This window comes from Hydra viridissima, unplaced genomic scaffold, assembly GCF_058129835.1.
Source record: "Hydra viridissima isolate aposymbiotic clone 2 unplaced genomic scaffold, HvirCarnegie_v1 scaffold_14, whole genome shotgun sequence".
Lineage (NCBI taxonomy): Eukaryota > Metazoa > Cnidaria > Hydrozoa > Anthoathecata > Hydridae > Hydra > Hydra viridissima.
The window spans coordinates 3,051,357-3,071,981 of NW_028324313.1; the positions used below are offsets into that span (position 1 = coordinate 3,051,357).

Here is a 20,625-nt window from a genome sequence, read left to right on the forward strand (position 1 = left end):
AATAGTTATCTAACCCGCTAAACTAGTTTTGTATTGATCATCTACAGTGTGAACAAGCCTTTCAACAAACTCTTAACCCAGGCTCTTTTCTACTGCACTGCAACCTTATTTAACTATTTTGTTACTACACTCTGAATTTTTAATGGGGCTCGTTATGATAATTTTTAATGCTTTTTACATTGTAGCGTTATGCTACAATTCCATTAGAGTTCCTAAGTGTTATATTAAAATTCTTAATATTTCATTTAAAAAAATAAATTTGAGCCATACAGCAAAACGAAAATTCACAAAATAAGTACATTTTAGTCAATATTAATGAATCGCTTTGTTAAGGTTTCAATAGTTGAAGCTTTTTTTAAGTAATTCATTAGTATTAAGTCGTAGTAATCGTGGTTCGTTTCACTGTATAAAATACGCAGATAAAAAATTGATGAAAAACCATTAAGACACTAAAAAATAAAGTGTAGAAAGATGTACGAGAAAAATAAAAAGTAGAAAGATGTAACGAGAAAAATAAAAAGTAGAAAGATGTACGAGAAAAATAAAAAGTAGAAAGATGTACGAGAAAAATGTGAACTAAAATTTTTTTTGAGAAGTACACTATAAAATAAAAAGTTGCGTCAAAAAACCAAAATCGGTTTTTCAGATTGGAGCCAGATTGAAACCTGTTTCGGTTTTTTGAAAAACCATAATAAATAGGTTTTTCAAAAATCCCAAATATTTTGTTTTTCAAAAAACTCAAACAGGTTTTTTGAAAAACCAATATTTGTTTTGTTTAGTTGATATTTCAACAAACCAATATTTGCTTTTTGATAAACCTACCGGTTACCATGTATCCCATTTGTAATTACTGTTACCAAGCTCCATTTGTAGAGAATGTTGAATGTTAAGAAAAGTAAAATTTAAATGCTGAAAATATTCTGGAAAAAGATCATTACATTTTTTGTAATTACAGTCTCCACAACTGAAATTTGTTCAGCTGTTTTGCTTTATCGGAAATAACGCGGTGTTTAATAAAATTTAGTGTTCTTTCCAATGCCTTAGGATAAGAATATCAAATAAAAAAATATACTACCATAACCGTATTGATGCCACAAGAAAAATCTGGGATTTCTTTCGCAACAAGTAATTTATCAACAAAAAGATCAATTGATCTTAAAACTGGGCCTCTAATCCGGAGTATAGGAGTGAGACAAGCCAGATCCTAAATGAATAAAACATCAAGTTGTAATTAAATTACAATGAATAAAATATTTTCATTAGGAATACTTATGATAAAACTCTTAAAAAAACATATAGACTTCTCTCTTCTGAGAACAGATGAACAAGCATAGCAGCCCTTAAATTCTTTGAAATGTCTAAAAATAATAAAACGTTGCTTACAAAAAGACTAAACCTTTGGTTAATAGATACATACATTAAATGCATACATACATATATATATATATATATATATATATATATATATATATATATATATATATATATATTTATGTATGTTTGTATGCATGCATGCATGCATGCATGTATGCATGTATGTATGTATGTATGTATGTATGTATGTATGTATGTATGTATGTATGTATGTATGTATGTATGTATGTATGTATGTATGTATGTATGTATGTATGTATGTATGTATGTATGTATGTATGCAGGCCCGCCGCGATCCTTAATGACGCCCGGGGTCAAAATTTCACTAGCGTCCTATCATACCGACCGAATCCAAAAAAAGTTTGAGTACTGTCCGAATGCTAATCTTTTTTTACTGAATTTTGAGGGCGTGGGTCGAGAAAACCTCTAATAATTTTTTTAATATATTAAAAAAGAAATGCACAAACAGACATGTTATTGAACTTTATTTATATTGGAAGTAACTGTAAGTTTTAAATGTAATAGATATTTAATGCTTCAAGAGAAGTTTACTCTCCGGGCTTTATTCATAGCAAAATTCATAATGACCTCGTCGTAGCACAGACTTTTTGCAAGATCGTGTTCAATAGATATAACTAGGAGATTAGTTAGCCGGTCTTGACTCATTGTAGATCTTAATGTTGTTTTTACTAGGCCAAGCTTACTGAAAGACCGCTCTCCTTTGGCAATGGAAACGGGAATCGTGTTAAAAATACGTAACAAAATGCATATTGATTCGAAGAGAGACTCTAGACCTTTCTGATAGATTCCATTTAATAGCTTCATTGAAGTGAGATTTTCTTTTGGACCGAAAAGATTGGCGCGCTTCAGAGTATCCAGATGACGGACCTCTAAAATAAGTTTGTCTTCATCTACATCACTCACATAGATTTGCGCCAAAGTTTTACATTCCTCTTCCATGTTAGGTTGTTCAACTTCTTTTTCTTCACTCGACCTACTATTTGATTCTGAGAGCCATAGGAACGAGAAAATGTTTGTCGTCTTTTCTGCAGCTTGAAATCAGTCTCTCATTTGTTGAATTAAAGTATCGAGAGCGGTGTTGAACACGTTCACCTCAAACTGCTTTTCATCGTTTTCGTAGAAATGAACTTCGTTCCTTGCTTCTTCGTAAAGCAATTTCCTCTTCCTTGTCCTTTTTGGAACTAATTTTGACTGAAATCCATAGCTTGCTAGACCGGAGGCAACCAAATGTGCTTCATTAACTAATTCGAGCCAAGAAGATCTAAATCTAGTAAGATCCTCGATAAGAGTCCTCATAAGTTTCATCTCATCATCTAGAGTAATATTTCCTGATTGAAATGACACGCTGACATAATTTATTGCTTGAAGTGCTTTGAACCAGAAGGTTGTCATGATAATAAACTCAAATGACTGAATCCATTTCCCCAAAGATTTTACGTCATTCAAAATATCTCCAGTAAAATCAAGATCCCGAAGTTTCTGCAAAGAAAGAAGAATTTCTCTGGGTCGCTTGACCAACGGCTTTACAGCCTCAATGCGTGCACTCCATCGGGTTTGCGAGGTTTGATGAAGAGACAAACCAGTCGTCTCGGTCAAGATTTTCCATCGTATAGGGCTTCCACTAAAAAGATTTTAGAGTAACTGAATCTGGCCAAAATAGTTCTTCATTTCTACAGAAGATTCAAGGGAGTGAACACCAGCTAGGTTAAGGTTATGAGCGCTGCATGGCATATAGAAAGCTTGAGAATTTCTTTGAAGAATGATCGCTTGTACTCCTTTGTACACACCAGACATGTTGGCACCATTGTCGTATCCTTGACCTCGGTAGTTCTTCAGATCGATGTCGTTTTGCTCCAAAACGTCCATAATTAGCTTGGCAATATCTGCACCTTTCTTTTTTTCGAGATTTTCGACCCTAAAAAAACGCTCCTTAACTACCCATCTTTTATCAATACCATAGTAGACAAAGCGGAGAACAAAGGCAATTTGCTCAGTATGAGAGACGTCAGGCGTTCCATCGACAAGAATGGAATAGTAAATTGCCATATGAGCCTCTTTAATAATGGCACCGCGGACAATTCTTCCACACTCTTTGATAAATTCATTTTGAGAACTCCAACCCAAATAATGAGAAACAATTTGTTTAGATTCTTGTTGGTTGCAAGAAACTTCTTCTAGGTGTAACTGAAGAGTCTTGTTGTGCTTTGCGAGTAGCTCTAGAGTTGCAAGAAAGTTGCCGTTATCGTCATCACCAATCATTTTTGATGAGCCTAAAACAAGAATTATAATTAAACATATAAATCACGACTTTCTGTTTAATTAGAGTGCAGATAAATTAAAATGTAAATATAAATATAACAATTAACGTTCATAAATATACCTCTAAAGCTAAGGTTGCGTGATGCTAAGAAGAGAATTACATCTAAGATGCACCACAGAATTTAACACCACCTAGCTGCCTCATTTCTTACCAATTTTTCTAGACTTGAATCAACCCCACACTGATTTTCCATGCTTTCCAACGCTGTTTTCCACTTAATGTAATAGTCTCGATGGTGAGGATTGTTTTGGTGGCTTTTTACTTTGTCAGCTAACTTTCTCCAGTTTCCATTATTGCCACCATTCCAACGTAGAAGATGCGATTGATTACCAGCCCCGCAAGCTTGCTTGCTTCCGAAAAGTGAGCACGGAAAGTAAAGAAATATTTTAGAAGTTGCACTCCAAACAAGCCAATCTCTGTTTATTTTTTCCATTGCGAGTTATTTCGTGGAAAACTGATTCAGGAACCTTAATCTTGTTCGAGTCTCTGTTTATTTTTTCCATTGCGAGTTATTTCGTGGAAAACTGATTCAGGAACCTTAATCTTGTTCGAGTCTCTCTCGGAAAAGATGAAGGATTTTTAGGAGGCCCCTGAAGAACAACTGCATCACGTTCTACTTTAGACATATTTTCAGCTCACAAAGCAGGATCGTCTGTACTAATTGCCTCAACCATCTTATCTTTATACTATTATTTCAAATAAATATTTAAATAAGTATATTACTTACACAAGCTCAAAATGATTATTAAAAGAATCTTTGCAAAGCAAAATTTACCAATAAATTGTTTCCATTTTCAACTCTTGTTGCCAATATTGTGCTACTTGAAGGAGGCAGTGCTTCTTCTGAGCTCAAAAAATTTTCAAAGACTCGTTTCCAAAGCTATCCTATAGAAAATGAAGTAAAAGATTTAAAAATCTCTTGATTTATATAGCAATAGCATAATGGGAGAGATATATGAAAAAGAAGGTTATGTTTAAATTAATGAACTTACTATTTCAAAAGCTTGACGTGTCTAGGAGGAATTTGTAATAATCAATGTGGAAACAGCAGGCCTATTCCCATAAATATAGATGTACATGTGTTTTTTATAAACAAAGCAGCCATTATGAGTATTTTCCCGCAAAAGTTTTGAGTAGTCTCAGACTTCCGCATTTGAATTCGGATAATGCTGTATTGCTGAGGCAACAATTCTTAGGGCCTGTTTATATGGAAAGGCCCTTAAAATCCTAATTTTAAAATATGTGTCAAGTGTATTGTTACAATAAATTTATATTTTAAAATTAGGAGTTTTTCTTTGAAGCCCTGTGTATCTTTTTTATTAAAGTAAAAAAAATTATTGTCATGTGTGCGCCCCTTCTGATCCTGCGCCCGGGTAAAAAGTACCCAGTAACCCCCCCCCCCTATGCGGCGGCCCTGTATGTATGTATGTATGTATGTATGTATGTATGTATGTATGTATGTATGTATGTATGTATGTATGTATGTATGTATGTATGTATGTATGTATGTATGTATGTATGTATGTATGTATGTATGTATGTATGTATGTATGTATGTATGTATGTATGTATGTATGTATGTATGTATGTATGTATGTATGTATGTATGTATGTATGTATGTATGTATGTATGTATGTATGTATGTATGTATGTATGTATGTATGTATGTATGTATGTATGTATGTATGTATGTATGTATGTATGTATGTATGTATGTATGTATGTATGTATGTATGTATGTATGTATGTATGTATGTATGTATGTATGTATGTATGTATGTATGTATGTATGTATGTATGTATGTATGTATGTATGTATGTATGTATGTATGTATGTATGTATGTATGTATGTATGTATGTATGTATGTATGTATGTATGTATGTATGTATGTATGTATGTATGTATGTATGTATGTATGTATGTATGTATGTATGTATGTATGTATGTATGTATGTATGTATGTATGTATGTATGTATGTATGTATGTATGTATGTATGTATGTATGTATGTATGTATGTATGTATGTATGTATGTATGTATGTATGTATGTATGTATGTATGTATTAGTCAACACATATGAAACTTCAAACAGCTAAATTTAAATGTAGACAAATTATATTTATAGTAAAACACTGCGCATGTTTATCAAAACTAGTATTAACTTACAACTTTCTCAAGCTTGATACAACGAAATTTATCCAAAGCATCCTCGATAGTGCTATTTTGACAATTCTGCTTAAAAGTGCCAATGAAAAGACCAACCTGGTTTTTTAGAAAGGGAACATCAGGGCGCAGCTTATTACATTCTTCTAATAATAAGGCTAGAAGATCCTCAGTGACACCATGTTCTTCTTGTAAATTGTGTTCTTCGTGTAAATAATAACATTTATATTTGTAAAATGGTTATCTGGCTACTTGTACAACTGAATATATACATTATCTTTTAATTGATTTTAGAGACTAATTTTATATAAAAAACTATAAAACATGGCAATAAATGAAATGTGCTTCTAATCTTCTGGTATATAGATATCTTACTTTCTGTCTCTCTAAATTTAAAATATGAATATAAAACAAATAAACTAGTATAACACAAATAATAAATCTTGTTAGTATAATTTGCCTTGTGTTCTTTCATAATCACAGCTTTTGTTCAACAGATTACACTAATTTAATTATAAATTTTAAGTGAGCAATTGATTAAACCAATGAAGAGACGATAGTTGTACAAGTTTCATACCATCTATTGAAAATTTTGGTTTAAAACATTTTCCACACAGCAAGTAACTTTTGTTTTAAACACTATGTACCAAATTTACTCATTTCGCGCATCCAAACCCAAATAAGTTTGATTCGGCTAAAAGTCTACTGACTAAGGAGACCAGGGTAAAAAACTTTTTCCATTTTCATCTTATCTTTTTTTGCTTGTGTGAACAGAGTAGGTAAACCCATTTTTCATTTGTAAAATGCTTTTTACTGTATTTGTAGAAACACTTTTTCCACAATTTTCATTTAAGCTTAACAAAAAGACCTCCTGGATTGGCTCTTGGTTAAAGAAATTTTTCTCTCGTTCGGTTTTTATGTTATTTGTAACAAAATTCTCTGAAATTCAAAGCCTTGTAGCAATTTGTAGCAATAGTTTTAGTCAAACTGCAATATTTAAATATTGCAATTTAAATATTTCAGTTTGAATGAAACTATTAGGATAAAGGTAGTAGGTATTATCTGCCACTGTTATTTTACTGTCATTCGATCCGTTTCTTAGTTGGTTTCACTCTTTTCAAAACTTTAAAATTCACGGTTTACAACGTTTATTTAATTAAAAATTATGCTAAACAACTTCTTTTTCTGACTTTTATCCAGACAAAGATTTCCGTAAAAACATTGAAGCAAAATCTCAACAAGAATCTAAATTTTTATTACCATATTAAACTATATTCTTATTACTTTATTAAACTTTATCTTTTTATGACAAAAGACTTCAAGGAGAGTTACAGTAAAATAATTGTTTATACATCATTTACTTTGTCCACCTCGGATTTTTCTGTTTTTAAAAAATGGAATCAACGTATGTTAAATAAAAATACTGAATCCTAAACAAAAAACTATTTTCAATATTCACAGTTCTTTGAGGTTGTTTATTTACAACTTTTACATTTGGACAAAATTAACAAAACTTAAATTAACAAAAGTCAAAAAAAAAAAAAAGTTTTAACAAACATTTGAAACATAAATTTGATGAGATAAAAAAAGATTATTATCTCATCAAAGTGAGATTTTATAATAATCTTTTATTATCTTTGATGAGATAAAAAAAGATTGTTATCTCATCAAAGTGAGATTTTATAATAATCTTTTATTATCTTTGATGAGATAAAAAAAGATTGTTATCTCATCAAAGTGAGATTTTATAATAATCTTTTATTATCTTTGATGAGATAAAAAAAGATTGTTATCTCATCAAAGTGAGATTTTATAATAATCTTTTATTATCTTTGATGAGATAATCAATAAACTTTTAGAATTAAAAGTTTTTTTCTGAAAGATAAAACAACATTAAAACTACCTTCTCAGTATCCTCATTATTAAAACTACCTTCTCAGTATCCTCATTATTAAAACTACCTTCTCAGTATCCTCATTATTAAAACTACCTTCTCAGTATCCTCATTATTAAAACTACCTTCTCAGTATCCTCATTATTATAAGACACTTTTGATTTTCATGCAAATTATTTTATTTAAAAAGTGGCAATGATTCTTCAAGCGTTAAAATTAATTGATGCTAAAAAAATTGACCTTTAATTTCAAGACATTTTAACTTCTTGTGTAAATAATTCTTCTCTACAGCTGATTATTGCGTTGCCATTGAGTCTCTTTGTAATTGCATCTATGATTGAATTTATCGTTTCTCATTACATCCAAGTAAGCAAAAGTGCTTAATTGCATCTATGATTAAATTTATCGTTTCTCATTACATCCCAAGTAAGCAAGTAATCAAAAGTAAGCAAGTAAGCAAAAGTGCAGCTCGTGAAAAAGTGCAACGAAATGACGAACTTGATTCAAGTTGTGGAAGTCGATCATTTCTGCCACAAACATCGATCAGTTAGTTAAGAAAGAACATTTAAGTAAAAAAAAATAATCAACCAAAAGTTCATTTTCATTTGTAAAAAATCCCATGATGAACAAAAAAGTCAAGAAGAGGATGAAAGCATTTCGAAATTACTTTTAAACTAAGACAGTTCGACCGCTCCATACAAGATGAAAAACCAAGTATACTCCAAGTTGCAAATGGAATAAAATCGAAATCTCATTCTAATCACTATCATCAAGACTATTCGCTCCTCATGCTTCTCTTCCTCGTCTCCTCCCTCCTCGCCCTACCCCAAAAAAGACCCCAAGCGGTGCTTTTATATGAATCTTATAGACGATAGATCCACAATATTCTAAGGAGTGAGTATGCATGATAAGCTTGACTTTCAATCGTTCTAACATTTTGTAAGCTGTAATTATGTTTTACACTTTAATTGCTATCGATTTTTCTCCTTTTGCTGTCTAAAATCAACAGCATTAATGTTCATTTCATTATTACTTAAAAGCATGCGTCTCAAACCAACGTTAACCTTAAGCAAGCGATAAAAATCACCGACAGAAAAAAAAAAATATGACGAAAAAATAAAAACGACGCAAGTTTAATCTAAAAAAAATGAAAAAGAAATTGAAAAAGAAGCAAAACGCAAATAATATATCATTTAAAGCAAACACCAATATGAAATTCTCAGAGCTAAAAAAGACATCTTAAAACATCTTTAAAACGCACTTTCAAAAGACTTCATTGAACATTTTGGTAGAGAGACAGACTATATTTCCGGCGGAGAAGAACTGTTGTGCTTTTTCGTCTGCATTTAAAAACAACACGCCAGGAAACGTGCCAAATTTTCTATAATATTGTAAAATCTGTCACCTGTTTTCACGTAATTTACTAAATTACAAAAATACAAAACTATAAATTTTTTTTTTAATCACTTTAACAGTGCAGTGTTCACTAATTATCTCACCATAACTGTTATTGCATCACAAATTTATAAATATAACTCTGAATGTGATTATGGCTGATTATTATTACAGTTTGTAAAAAATTCTGCTGAAACGGACTGCATAAAAAACTACGAAATATTTGATATTCTATAAACTTGGTTCCCAAAATAGGTCAAGGAGCATAAACTTTAAATATGACTTATGCAACATGAAAACCGCTGTGATGTTGATTAAAAACCAACTTGCTCGAAGAAAAACAAATCTAAATGCAACAAAACATGAAAAATATTGTAAGCTTTCTCGGTTCTTCTGTCAGACCAACAGACTGATTATTGAATTATGCGCTACTCTTTCAGGACTTTAGATTGATGCTTTAGATTGTTTTAATCTGGAGCAAAATCATGAGCATAAAAAGTTATCAAAAAACATTTTTTTAAATTATAGTTCTATCTAAGCTTTCTAACTACATAATTTATAAATATATATTTATATATAATTATGGATAATCTTCGTATTTAATAATTAATGAAGATATATAATCAAATAAGAGATATTTAAAGACAATTGTTCCAAATTGCATTTTGACAAATAGAAGCTTAGAACATTATTTTTGCAATTGATTGTGCTAGCAGAAAAGACCTCTAACTTGTATATTTTACTTTAGGTAAAAGAGATTTGCTTGATTTCTTGGAAGAACAGTTGAAGGAAAGTTCATGTAAAACAGCTTGAACCAAACTTACAATCGAGCGGATGATAATTTTAACGTAAATGAAAGACCTTTTAAAACATATATTAGCATTTCATATTGTTTTAGTTAAATTTTAGCTTTAAAATAACTTATTGCGATGTTAAATTGGGTTTATTTTTACCTGAAACCCTTCAAAGGTAGAGAAAAAGGTCAATAGCTATGGAAAAGTACAATCCCAGCAAACACACGACGTCGCAACGACGTTGTAAATAGGTTATTTTCAAGTTATAACGTCGGACGACCTTGTAAGGACGTCGCTAGGACGTCGTATCCACGACGTCTTTTAAAGAATCTTATTCAGACGTCGCACAGTGGGCCAGGTGGTAGACAAAACCTCAAAAAAAAATATTCGAAATACTTCCAACTACTCAGTATATTATGTATATAAGAGCATAATAAATGGTTTAAAACATTATTTGTAGTTTGGTAGTACATCATAAATGTACAATTATCAATTACAATTGAATATATTTAGAAATTCATTTATTAATTTTTTTAATAGATATATCACCTATAACTATGACAACGAATAACCTTTAAATTATTTAACATATGCGAAATTAATTGACACATTAATAAAATTTAATTTTATAGCTTTACGAAAAATGCCACAACAAATTCCAAGGTCTTGTATTAAACTCACAGTTTCATTTTGAAATATAAAGGTAAGATTCTTATTTATAATATTAAAATATTCTATTAAAAGTGACGCATATAGTTTAGAACCTGCTGGAACCGCTTATTAATGTTAAAATAAGTTAATACAATATATGTATAGCCTGTTGGTGGTGTTTAATTCTGCTCTTAGCTGCCCCTTTAAGTTTGGTAAACATTTAAAAAAAGATATTTTCGTAAAATGCTATTCGCGACAAACCTATTTTTTTGGTTTTAGGTAATAATAGGTGCTGTGCTTATTATACTGGCCTAATTAAATGTAGCTGAAATGAAAATAATGACCATATTTATGTTATATTTTTTTATAGTGGTTGCACTAATAACGTTAAAATCATTTTTTTGTAGTTGATATGAAGATTAGTGATGTCCATAAACGTATACGGCATGACCAACTAAAGCCTGGTGATAAATCATTTTCTATGTCTGTAGAAGCTATTCTAGTCTCTATGAATTTGGGTTCTACTGGATGTGCTGCGTTTTTAAAAGTATATCAAAAGAAATGGAAGGATGCAAACCGGGGAAATAAAAAGTTTGAAAGTAAAAATAAAAATTGGTTGGCTCAGGACTTTAAATCTACATACAGTAATAATATATCTGAGTCTGATAATTCTAGTCAATCACATAATATTGGTGGAAGACCAAGTTGCTCCTTTGAAGACGCATCTGACAAAACCAAAAGAAGAAGACTCAATGATGTTATAAATAATTTTACTACTGATGAGTTGCTCCACTCAGCAAGGCTTAAATTAAGGAATGAGTTTAATTATGAGGCTGCCAAGCAAGTTGCTGAGATATCAGAACCTTCTAGTCAATTTAAAAAGTATACACCTAATGAAGGTCTGGCATTAATTATAGATGGTGGCATGTCAAAATCAACCTACCAACTTATCAGAAATGGAGCTGAAGAACGTGATTGCCATATATATCCTTCATACAACAACATAAGATTGTCTAAAGCTAACTGCTATCCAGAGAACATCTTTGTTGATGATTATTCAGCACAAATACCACTACAAGAATTACTAAAACATACAGTAAAAAGACTCTGCGAGGTGCAAGCTCCTGTGATCAGCACAATGCTGGATTGTTTGACCCGGTTGACTTTGCGTTGCAAGGCCGGGTTTGATGGGGCTAATGGGCAAAGCGTGTACAAGCAAGTGAGTAGTGAGGAAGCTGGAGATCGTAACTTAAAAAAAGAAGAATCTCTGTTCATTACTTGCTTAGCACCACTAGAACTCAGTGGGTTCTGCAATGATAAAGAAGTACTATTATGGCGTAATGACAAGCCATCATCTACTGCTTATTGTCGTCCAATAAGATTTTCTTTTCAAAAAGAAAGCAAAGCTGTTGTCCTAGAAGAAGCAAAATATTTAGAATCTGAAATAGAAAAATGTAGTATTTTTAATGTTACTTTTAGTGGAAAAGAACTGGTTGTCAAAAGTATTATAGAACTGACCATGATTGATGGCAAAATTCAAACTATTCTGTCTGATGTGACTAATTCAACTCAATGTTGCTCTGTGTGTGGTGTGTCTCCAAAAATCATGAATAACTTAGAAATGGTGCTGAAATTGGACAATGCTAGTAACTTAGAACTGAAATATGGTCTTTCTAGCCTGCATTCCTGGATTAGGTTTTTTGAAATGGTATTACATATTGGATACAAGCTGGAAACTCAAAAGTGGCAGTCTAGAGCTATTGAAGATAAGGAAAATGTTAAGCAAGTGAAGAAACGTATCCAGACAGAATTTATGAATCAAATGGGACTGGTTGTGGATTTCCCAAAAAGTGGAGGATCTGGTAAGTGAAATTACATAAATACTTGTATATGAATCATCAGGTTAACTATCACATATATGCAATTTGTAGGTACCAGTAATGATGGAAACACCGCCCGACGAGCCTTTGCAGACTATCAATTAACTGCCAAAATTTTGAAAGTAGATGAAACTCTTTTATTTTATTTTTACATCATTCTAGTCACTTTATCATCTGGATTTGAAATTGATAATGTCAAGTTTAAAGAGTTTTGTATTACTGCTCTTAAACTTTACATATCTAAGTATTCCTGGTATTACATGTCACAATCAGTACACAAAATTTTAGTTCATGGTCATGCCATCATTGCTAGACAGTACTTGCCAATTGGACTGATGTCAGAGGAGGCACAAGAGGCCCGCAACAAGGATTTTAAAAAGTTTAGGAAAGATTTCAGTAGAAAGACTTCTAGAATAGACACAAACCGCGACCTGGTTAACAGACTACTTGTATCTAGTGATCCTGTCATAACATCATTAAGAAAAGGTCATAACAAAAATAGTAAGAGTTTTAAAAAAATCCCCAGTGAAGTTTTGGCTTTGCTGAGGGAATCAGCTCCACCTTCTTCTAGTTCTTTGTAGCTAAACACAATTTCTTGTTTGATTTTTTGAAAAGAAGGTTGATTTAAAAAAAAAATTTTTACTAAGCCTATTAATTGTAATTTTGTTATTAAAAACTAAAATATTCTTGATAAAAATAAATATTATTTCATGTATAATGATTATTTATATATCGAAATGGGTTTGGGGAGCAATTGGGTAATAATTAGGTTTTGTCCACCATATCCTATATATCTGGCCCACTGTGCGTCGTAGCGAAGTCAGTTTAACGTCGTCTAATAAAAAAAAAAAATTATCAGATTTTTTTTTTTTTTTTTTTTGTTTAACTGTTGCGTCAGGTCCGAAACTTTAATAGAAGCTAATTTTAAAAAGAAATTAAGAAAATGAGTAGAAAAGAGTATATGAAAAAATGGAGAAGAAAGGATAATTTGTTAAGACAATTTCTATACGAGAGTGACAAAGATGAAGATTTTTTTGAAAAAACGTTTGAAGTGGAAAAAAATGATACGAGCAAACAAAAACCATGCCACACAGAAGATTCATTCACTCAGCTTGGTTCTTTGAATTGCAGTAATCATTTAAATCAACTAGAGTCTTTGAGCCAGCTTGATTCTTCTGTTCGTTTTGATTTATACAATGAACTTGATTCTTCCGGCCGACTTGATTCTTCCAATCAATACTACTCTTCTAGCGAACTTGATTCTTCTAGTCAGATCGATTCTTTCAGTGAATTTGGTTCTTCTTCAAGAAACGACGAAAATGAAATAAAAATAGATGAGAGAAATAGTGCGGTTGACCCTAATGAAACATATTTTATTTTAAATTTAAAAAAATGGTTGATTAAAAATAGAATTACTCACACAGCAAGTACTGAGCTGCTTTCTCTTTTAAGATGCAATGGACATGCAGCTTTGCCTAAATCTTCTTGTACTTTGTTAAAGACTCAACGCTGTGTTTTGACAGAAAAAAAATGTGGTGGGGAGTATATCTATTTAGGGTTAAGTAATGGTATTAGTCAAACTTTCAGAGAGAATCCTTTATTACCAGTTGAGAACAACATCATATCTTTACTTGTAAACATTGATGGTGTGCCATTGCATAAATCTTCAAACTCTCAATTTTGGCCTATACTTTTCCAGTTTAGTAATTTTACACCATTTATTGTTGCAATTTTCTATGGTAGCCAAAAACCAACCAATTTAAATGATTTTTTATATGATTTTTTAATTGAGTTTGCGAATTTAAAAGCATGTGGTTATAATAAAGATGGAGTTAATTTGTTGGTTGAAATCCGTGCATTTATTTGTGATGCTCCTGCTAGGCAATATCTAAAATGTGTTAAAGGTCATACAGGTTATTTTAGTTGTGAAAGATGTGAAATTAAAGGTAAGTACAAGTCGTTTAGAATGATTTTAAATACTACAAATTGTGTGCCTCGTACTAACAAGTTATTCAAACAGTATTTCTATGCCAATACACATCAAATAAGCCGTAGCATATTAATAGATTTTAATGTTAATTGTGTTGATGGTTTTGTCTTGGATTATATGCATTTAGTATGTCTTGGTGTTGTTAAGCGAATTCTTATTTTTCTAACCAAAGGACCTTTCCCATATAGATTGGGTTCTGCTCAATTGTTGAATATTTCAGAAAACTTGTTAAAGTTTAGTGGTAAATTTCCATCTGAGTTTGCTCGTCAATCAAGAAGTTTACATGAAGTAAAGAGGTGGAAAGCCACTGAGTTTAGGCAATTTTTGTTATATACTGGCTTTTTAGTTTTAAAAGATGCTTTTACTCCTGAACGTTATCAGCATTTTCTTTCTTTAACTCTAGCAATGAGAATTTTTCTAGATTCTAATGCGATTGTCTGAAATAATCATCTTCAATATGCAAAAGATTTATTGAATTACTTTGTAGTTAAATCAGAAGAATTTTATGGTCCTACTTTTTCTGTGTATAATGTACACAGCTTTAGCAACTCATTTACATGAAGATGTTAGCTTTTTTAACTGTTCCTTAGATGAAATCTCTTCTTTCCAATTTGAAAACTATTTGCAAGTAATTAAAAAGTTCATTCGCAAACCTCAAAGTCCATTATCTCAAGTTTTAAAAAGATTTTCAGAGCTTGAAAATCTTGAAATAAGTTGTAATCAGTATGCTAAATCACATAGAGTTATTTTTTCTCCAAAATTTAAAGACTCTTGGTTTCTCCTATACACAGGCGAATTTGCCCAGATTATTGGAAAATTAGACAACAATCAATTTAACTGTGTTGTTTTAAAAAATTGTGTTTACAAAAGCGTATTTACAGATCCATGTGACTCTAAAATCTTTAACATTGTTTTTGTTAGAGATATAAAAACTCACTTGAAACATGTTTGTCTAAGTAAAAAACATTTTCAAAGAAAAGCATCATGTCTAGCTTATAAAGAAGGGTTTGTCTTATCATGTTTGTGTCATGACATATAAAATTTGTTTACAACCCACTCTTTAACTAAATAATAAACGTTGAAAAGTTTTTTGTACCTTTGTGAAGTATTAGATCAAATAACAATATACTTAATATATATTTTACAATGTTAAACATCAAAAAAATTGAATTTTTAAAAGTTTACCTATTTGGTGATTGTCTGTATTGTTGTAAGATTCTAATATTGTTATTTAAATATTTATAAATATAAACAAAAAAAATTGTTTCATTTATTTAAATAATCATAATAAAGTATGTTAATAAAAATTATTATTTGTTAAATTATTTATAGTAAAATATGTTACTGTTAACATGTTCTATAGCTAAAATTGTTCTATAGCCAAAGTTTTTCTAAAAACAATTAATTGTTATTAGAAGAAATTAATATATATTTTTAATAATTAATCGTTTAAACAGTTTTTTAAACAAAAACTATTATAATATAATATTATAATATTATTATAAATAAGTATAAAAAATTCAAAGATGTCAATGAAAGATTTATGGGCATTAGTTGTAACTTCAAGCAAAGACAAAATTGGAAAAACTAGGGAGACAGAAACAGTTGTTCCATTTCATTGGATTTCCTCAGATGAGAAATGGTTGTATTGGCCTCCTTCTCGAAAAGATGAAAAACATACAAAGGCAATTCCCAATGAGGTTCTTTGGAAGAAATTTGAAATTTTAAAAATAAAATTACGAGGTAATCATTTTGTTTTTCCGGATTTGTTCTAACTCTTTTATTAATAATTTTTCTTCTACTTATTTAAAACTTTTAGGTGAAAAAGATTTGTGTGAATATGTGTCTGGAAACAATTTTATGTCCTCATCAAGTGAAAGAGAGAGTGCAGTGAATGAAAAAAGGGATATTGATTTTAACAGTAAGACAAACATTTTGATTTAGGATTTCGGATTTTTATTTAAATGTTTTTTGCAACCTAATGTTAATTGCAGTATTAAAAATATTGTTTTTTCTTTGTTAACAAATTTATTGATATTATTATAGAAGTGGAATTGCCTAAAAAACCTACTGAAAATATTATGTCAGCGATAATTTCTTTGTCAAGTAAATCTATTTTAAAACAAGAATTGTATTCACAATCAGCATCTTGTAAAAGTAGTTCTTCTGATTATTTATCACCAATAAGTTCTGCGTCACTATCACCTAGACATAAGTTAAGATTATGTTCTCGATCACCTGTCTCCAAAAGCAGGCCATGTTCGCTCTCACTTTCACCAGTCCTAATGTCTGGATCAAGTTCATGTTCACTTTCGCCTATTCGCAAGCCAAGATCAAAATCTCGCTCCCCTTCACCTGTGCATAGTTCTAGATCATACTCAAAATCACAGAATAATCATTCCCAATCAGTGTTTTCAAAGTCAAAATCTAAAGCAAAGAAACTGGTTCGATGTATGAATAGTAATTTCCCAATGGATGAAGCACGTAAGTTAAAAAAGTTTTTTTCAAGTTTTATTGATAAAATTATCTATTGAATTCATCTAGAAAACACAGAGAGATTTGGTTAACTGTTTAATGTCAGTTTTGCCAATATAATTACCTAAGTACTTTTATTAAGTTTGCTTAATTTAAAAAAATGGTATATGAAGGAATACACAATTTTTATGACGAAAATTGTCTCATAGATTCAATTTTGAAAATAAACTTTTGCTCTATACTATTACTTTTGGTTTTAAACTGACATTTTCTTAAATGTAAATATTATGTAATTTATATACTGTTAATAAGTGAAACAAAATTTAATATTTGGATTTTTTAATATATGTAATTTTAGGATTTCAAAAAAAGACAATATCTCTTTTAACTTGTATCGTTGACCTATTGGAGAATCAAGTTCACCAAATAAATAATGATTGTACAAAAGATGTGGAAAAAATTGATAACATGGATAAATTCAAAGAACTAGAGGAGTCTTTATCAAAAAAAGACTTTTTTTCATTTATGGTGAATTGTTTTTGAGAATTCTTTTTCATAAATACCCTATTTACTACAATAAAATTTTTTTTGTGTGAAATCTTTAATGTAGTCTTTGTAAAAAGTGCTACCAACATGTCCGTTTGATATTAAATTATGTATAAAGTTAACAATTAGAACTCCTCTAGCTTCGAAGTTATTAATGTTAGTTTATGTTTAAATGTTATTCAAATATGTATAAGCAAATATATATATTTTAGGTTGGTCAGTTAAAAATGGTCGGTGGCAAGACAGTACGGGAAAATGTGAGAAATGTCATGAAAAGGTACACAACAATATACATTAATATGTTTTCCAGGCCTATATGGCGTCGTATTCTATATTAATGGATTAACTAACTGATAGACAATAATATGGATTAAAAATCAAATTAAATGTTTTTCAAATTACATTTGAACAGGTTGCAAGGTTGACTATAAAAATTCGAACTTGATAGCCTAAAGTTCAAACTTGAATTCAAAAAGTTGCCTATAAAAATTGGAATTTAGCAGGTTGAATTCAAGGCCTTAAAAAGTTAAAAATTAATTGTTTGTTAAACCTGTTTTAAATGATTTTTTTTAAGATTTCAACAAATTAAGTAACAATTTACTCAATTACGCAAAAATAATTATTTTATTTAAGTTTCTTATTTTATGTGAGTTTTTTATTAACAGTTCTGATAATTTCTTTTAATTTAGGTTAATGTCCTACTCTGTAATGTCATGTTTTAATATGCTTGGAACAAATAGACACGAGCAAAAAAAGTTATCATTTAAAGAGACAAAGATATGTAGTGTGGTTGTCGGTGAGTTTATATTGATATATTTATATTTAAGATTGGTATTCTATAAAATGAGTAAAAATAACTTTAAAGTGTTTTAACATATTTCATTTTGTTTAGCGAGTGTGTTGTCAAATCACGCGACAACTGAAATCGAAGTTTTGGATTCAGTGAAAAACGTGTTAAAATACGCTCCAGAAAAAAAAAAAGATGTATAAATTTGAATTTTGAAAAAGAAATCCAAGCAGCTGCATTATATTTTTATTTGAGACTTTATCGTGGCCATTCTTTTATGTAAATAAAAGTGTAATTGGTAAAAGAAACTGTAATTGGTAATATTTTGGCGCTTTAAAATAGTTCAGTTTTTGAACATGTTACACATGTTACAACATATGTTCAATTCTTTAAAGAAGTTGTTTAAATAAATAATAGATTTTTTAATAGAAAATATAAAAATTGTATGTAAAAACAAGAGGCATATTTAGTCGGTTTTCCGACCAATAACCGATATCCTGTAGATCCTTTTTGCGACGTCGCATCGACGTCTATTTTTCACCCTGGATACGACGTCGTAAAATTGTTACACTTTACGACTTTACAGCGACGTCAAAACGACCAACCTCGCGACGTCAAAACGACGTTGTACCGACGTCATTGTGCTTGCTGGGATGCTTAATATTACTTTTATTTATTATATGCGTAAAGAAACTGAAATACTTGCTTTTATTTCATTTTGATCAACTAGATTTTCATTAACACTTCACATTTAACAAAACAAGGTTTTAATTAACAACGCTAGAGCTAATTATAACCAGGCTTGCAAACCCTGTGCGTTAACTTGAAAATGCTAATAAACACACGTCAAAGAAAATCGCACGCTAATTTCTGTCCTTGTAAATCAGTCGAATTATAGAAAAGATTTGAAAATTCTTTGTTATTTTTTTTAGTTAATCAAATTTTATTTAATTTAGCGGTAGTAGAAAGTTTCTATCCCGGCGAATAGAGATCTCTTTCTGGAAGTAGCGAAAGTCACACAAAAGCGTTAGGGCGAGAAAAAGGCAAAGGTTAATTTCAAGATTTAATCGTATAACGTCGTTTAATTAAACTTCTGAGATATATATAGGAAATAGCTTTCCTTTTAACTTTATTTAACTAGAAAAGGAATACTCAAGGACCTGTAAAAACCGAGAGAGTGGCGTTTTATTGAAAAGAAAACACGGATTTTAATAGAAATGTGGCTGTTTTTAAAAAAAAAGCTGCGTTTTTATCTAAAGTTTTTTTCTCAACGAATTTTCTTTTACACTTGAAAAAGTTTAGAACTTTCCGAAAAAAAAGATTTCCACATTCGAAAATCGAATTTGCTCGCATTTTTGACTTTACCGCTTGATTTCCGAATCTTTTTGAAACTAAATTTCTTAAATTACCTGTTTGAAATTAAGATTTTTTTTACTTAAATTCAAACTGGTAGTTTTAAAATTTTATTTGCTATTAAATTTTCTTTTCAAAATGACCTTTACTTCATATTGTAATAGAAAATGGCTCTGTTAGTTCATAAGAAAACACACTCTATTGTACATGTTTTCTAATAATAAAAACCATTAAGAGGTCACGCGGATTGAAAAGGAAAAACGAAAAAAAGCGGCTGAAAGAGAATAAACAATACGGGGGGTGGGAAGGAAAATAACACTTGCTATAAAAGCATCAAATAGGAAGAAAAATTAAAAAGGAGCAATTCAGTCAACGTCCTGTAAAAAGGTTGCTACTTTTACCGTGTATTTTTTCTTTTTTAAAAGACATTAAAATGTCAGACTCTCGCTACTAAAAACTTTCTATTGTATGTTAGCTTTAATAAAACCAGTTAAAAATAGAAAATTAGGTATTAAAAATCGTTTTAATGAAGTAAGGTACTCTACTTCAAAGTTATGAATTTTTTACTTTTTACTTTTAATTTCTAAGTAACAAGATTTCAAACTTTTCAAGTTAGTTATTTAAAAAAAGAATTTCCATCATCTCTTTGAAATATATTGTTGATTAAGAATGGCATACCCTTATAAATATGCAAAATGATGTTAAAATGTAAATTAACGTTTTGCAAAAAGATTCTAATCATTTTCTTCAATGGGTTAGGGAAAATAATGAGTTTTCCTCACGATTCAAAAAGGTTGTGATTTAAAAATGAGAAGGTTATTTAGCTGTCATTCTATTGCGTTAAACATTCTCCGTTAACCTTTTGATAGTGGCTCTTATACCGTCACCAGGTGATCTTCCGTGACTTGTTCAAAACTGGAAAACATTATTTAAAGTTTTAAACCAAATATCAGATCGATACATTATATCTCTAGAAAC

The 20,625-nt window shown here is 30.2% G+C and overlaps 2 protein-coding genes and 1 pseudogene across 6 annotated transcripts; 2 read left to right on the plus strand and 1 right to left on the minus strand.

Annotated features, from left to right (window-relative positions):
* Positions 1–1,846: 1,846 nt before the first annotated feature.
* On the minus strand, positions 1,847–4,341 carry LOC149878840 (zinc finger MYM-type protein 1-like; annotated as a pseudogene). Its single transcript, XR_016446933.1, has 3 exons — positions 4,215–4,341; positions 3,776–4,146; positions 1,847–3,665 (listed from the first exon to the last, which is right to left on the minus strand). The product of XR_016446933.1 is annotated as a zinc finger MYM-type protein 1-like (transcript).
* A 5,982-nt stretch (positions 4,342–10,323) lies between these two features.
* Positions 10,324–13,298, plus strand: LOC145191533 (uncharacterized). 2 transcript variants are annotated; one of them, XM_090071211.1, is made up of 3 exons: positions 10,324–10,668; positions 11,024–12,478; positions 12,548–13,298. In XM_090071211.1, exons 2-3 carry the CDS (start codon positions 11,029–11,031, stop codon positions 13,075–13,077), a joined length of 1,980 nt encoding a protein of 659 aa, XP_089927337.1. In that variant the 5' UTR covers positions 10,324–10,668; positions 11,024–11,028; the 3' UTR covers positions 13,078–13,298. The 2 variants fall into 2 exon arrangements, with proteins under 2 accessions (XP_089927337.1, XP_089927338.1); XM_090071212.1 differs by having other exon boundaries at positions 10,324–12,478.
* A 2,585-nt stretch (positions 13,299–15,883) lies between these two features.
* LOC149878841 (uncharacterized) lies at positions 15,884–18,535 on the plus strand. 3 transcript variants are annotated; one of them, XM_090071214.1, is made up of 7 exons: positions 15,888–16,229; positions 16,306–16,407; positions 16,533–16,970; positions 17,320–17,489; positions 17,729–17,784; positions 18,197–18,303; positions 18,400–18,535. In XM_090071214.1, the coding sequence occupies exons 1-7, from the start codon at positions 16,013–16,015 to the stop codon at positions 18,495–18,497; spliced, it is 1,188 nt and encodes a 395-aa protein (XP_089927340.1). In that variant the 5' UTR covers positions 15,888–16,012; the 3' UTR covers positions 18,498–18,535. The 3 variants fall into 3 exon arrangements, 2 of the variants coding, with proteins under 2 accessions (XP_089927340.1, XP_089927339.1); XM_090071213.1 differs by having other exon boundaries at positions 15,896–16,229; positions 17,720–17,784; XR_016446789.1 differs by lacking the exon at positions 17,320–17,489 and having other exon boundaries at positions 15,884–16,229; positions 17,720–17,784.
* The last annotated feature ends 2,090 nt before the right edge of the window (positions 18,536–20,625 follow it).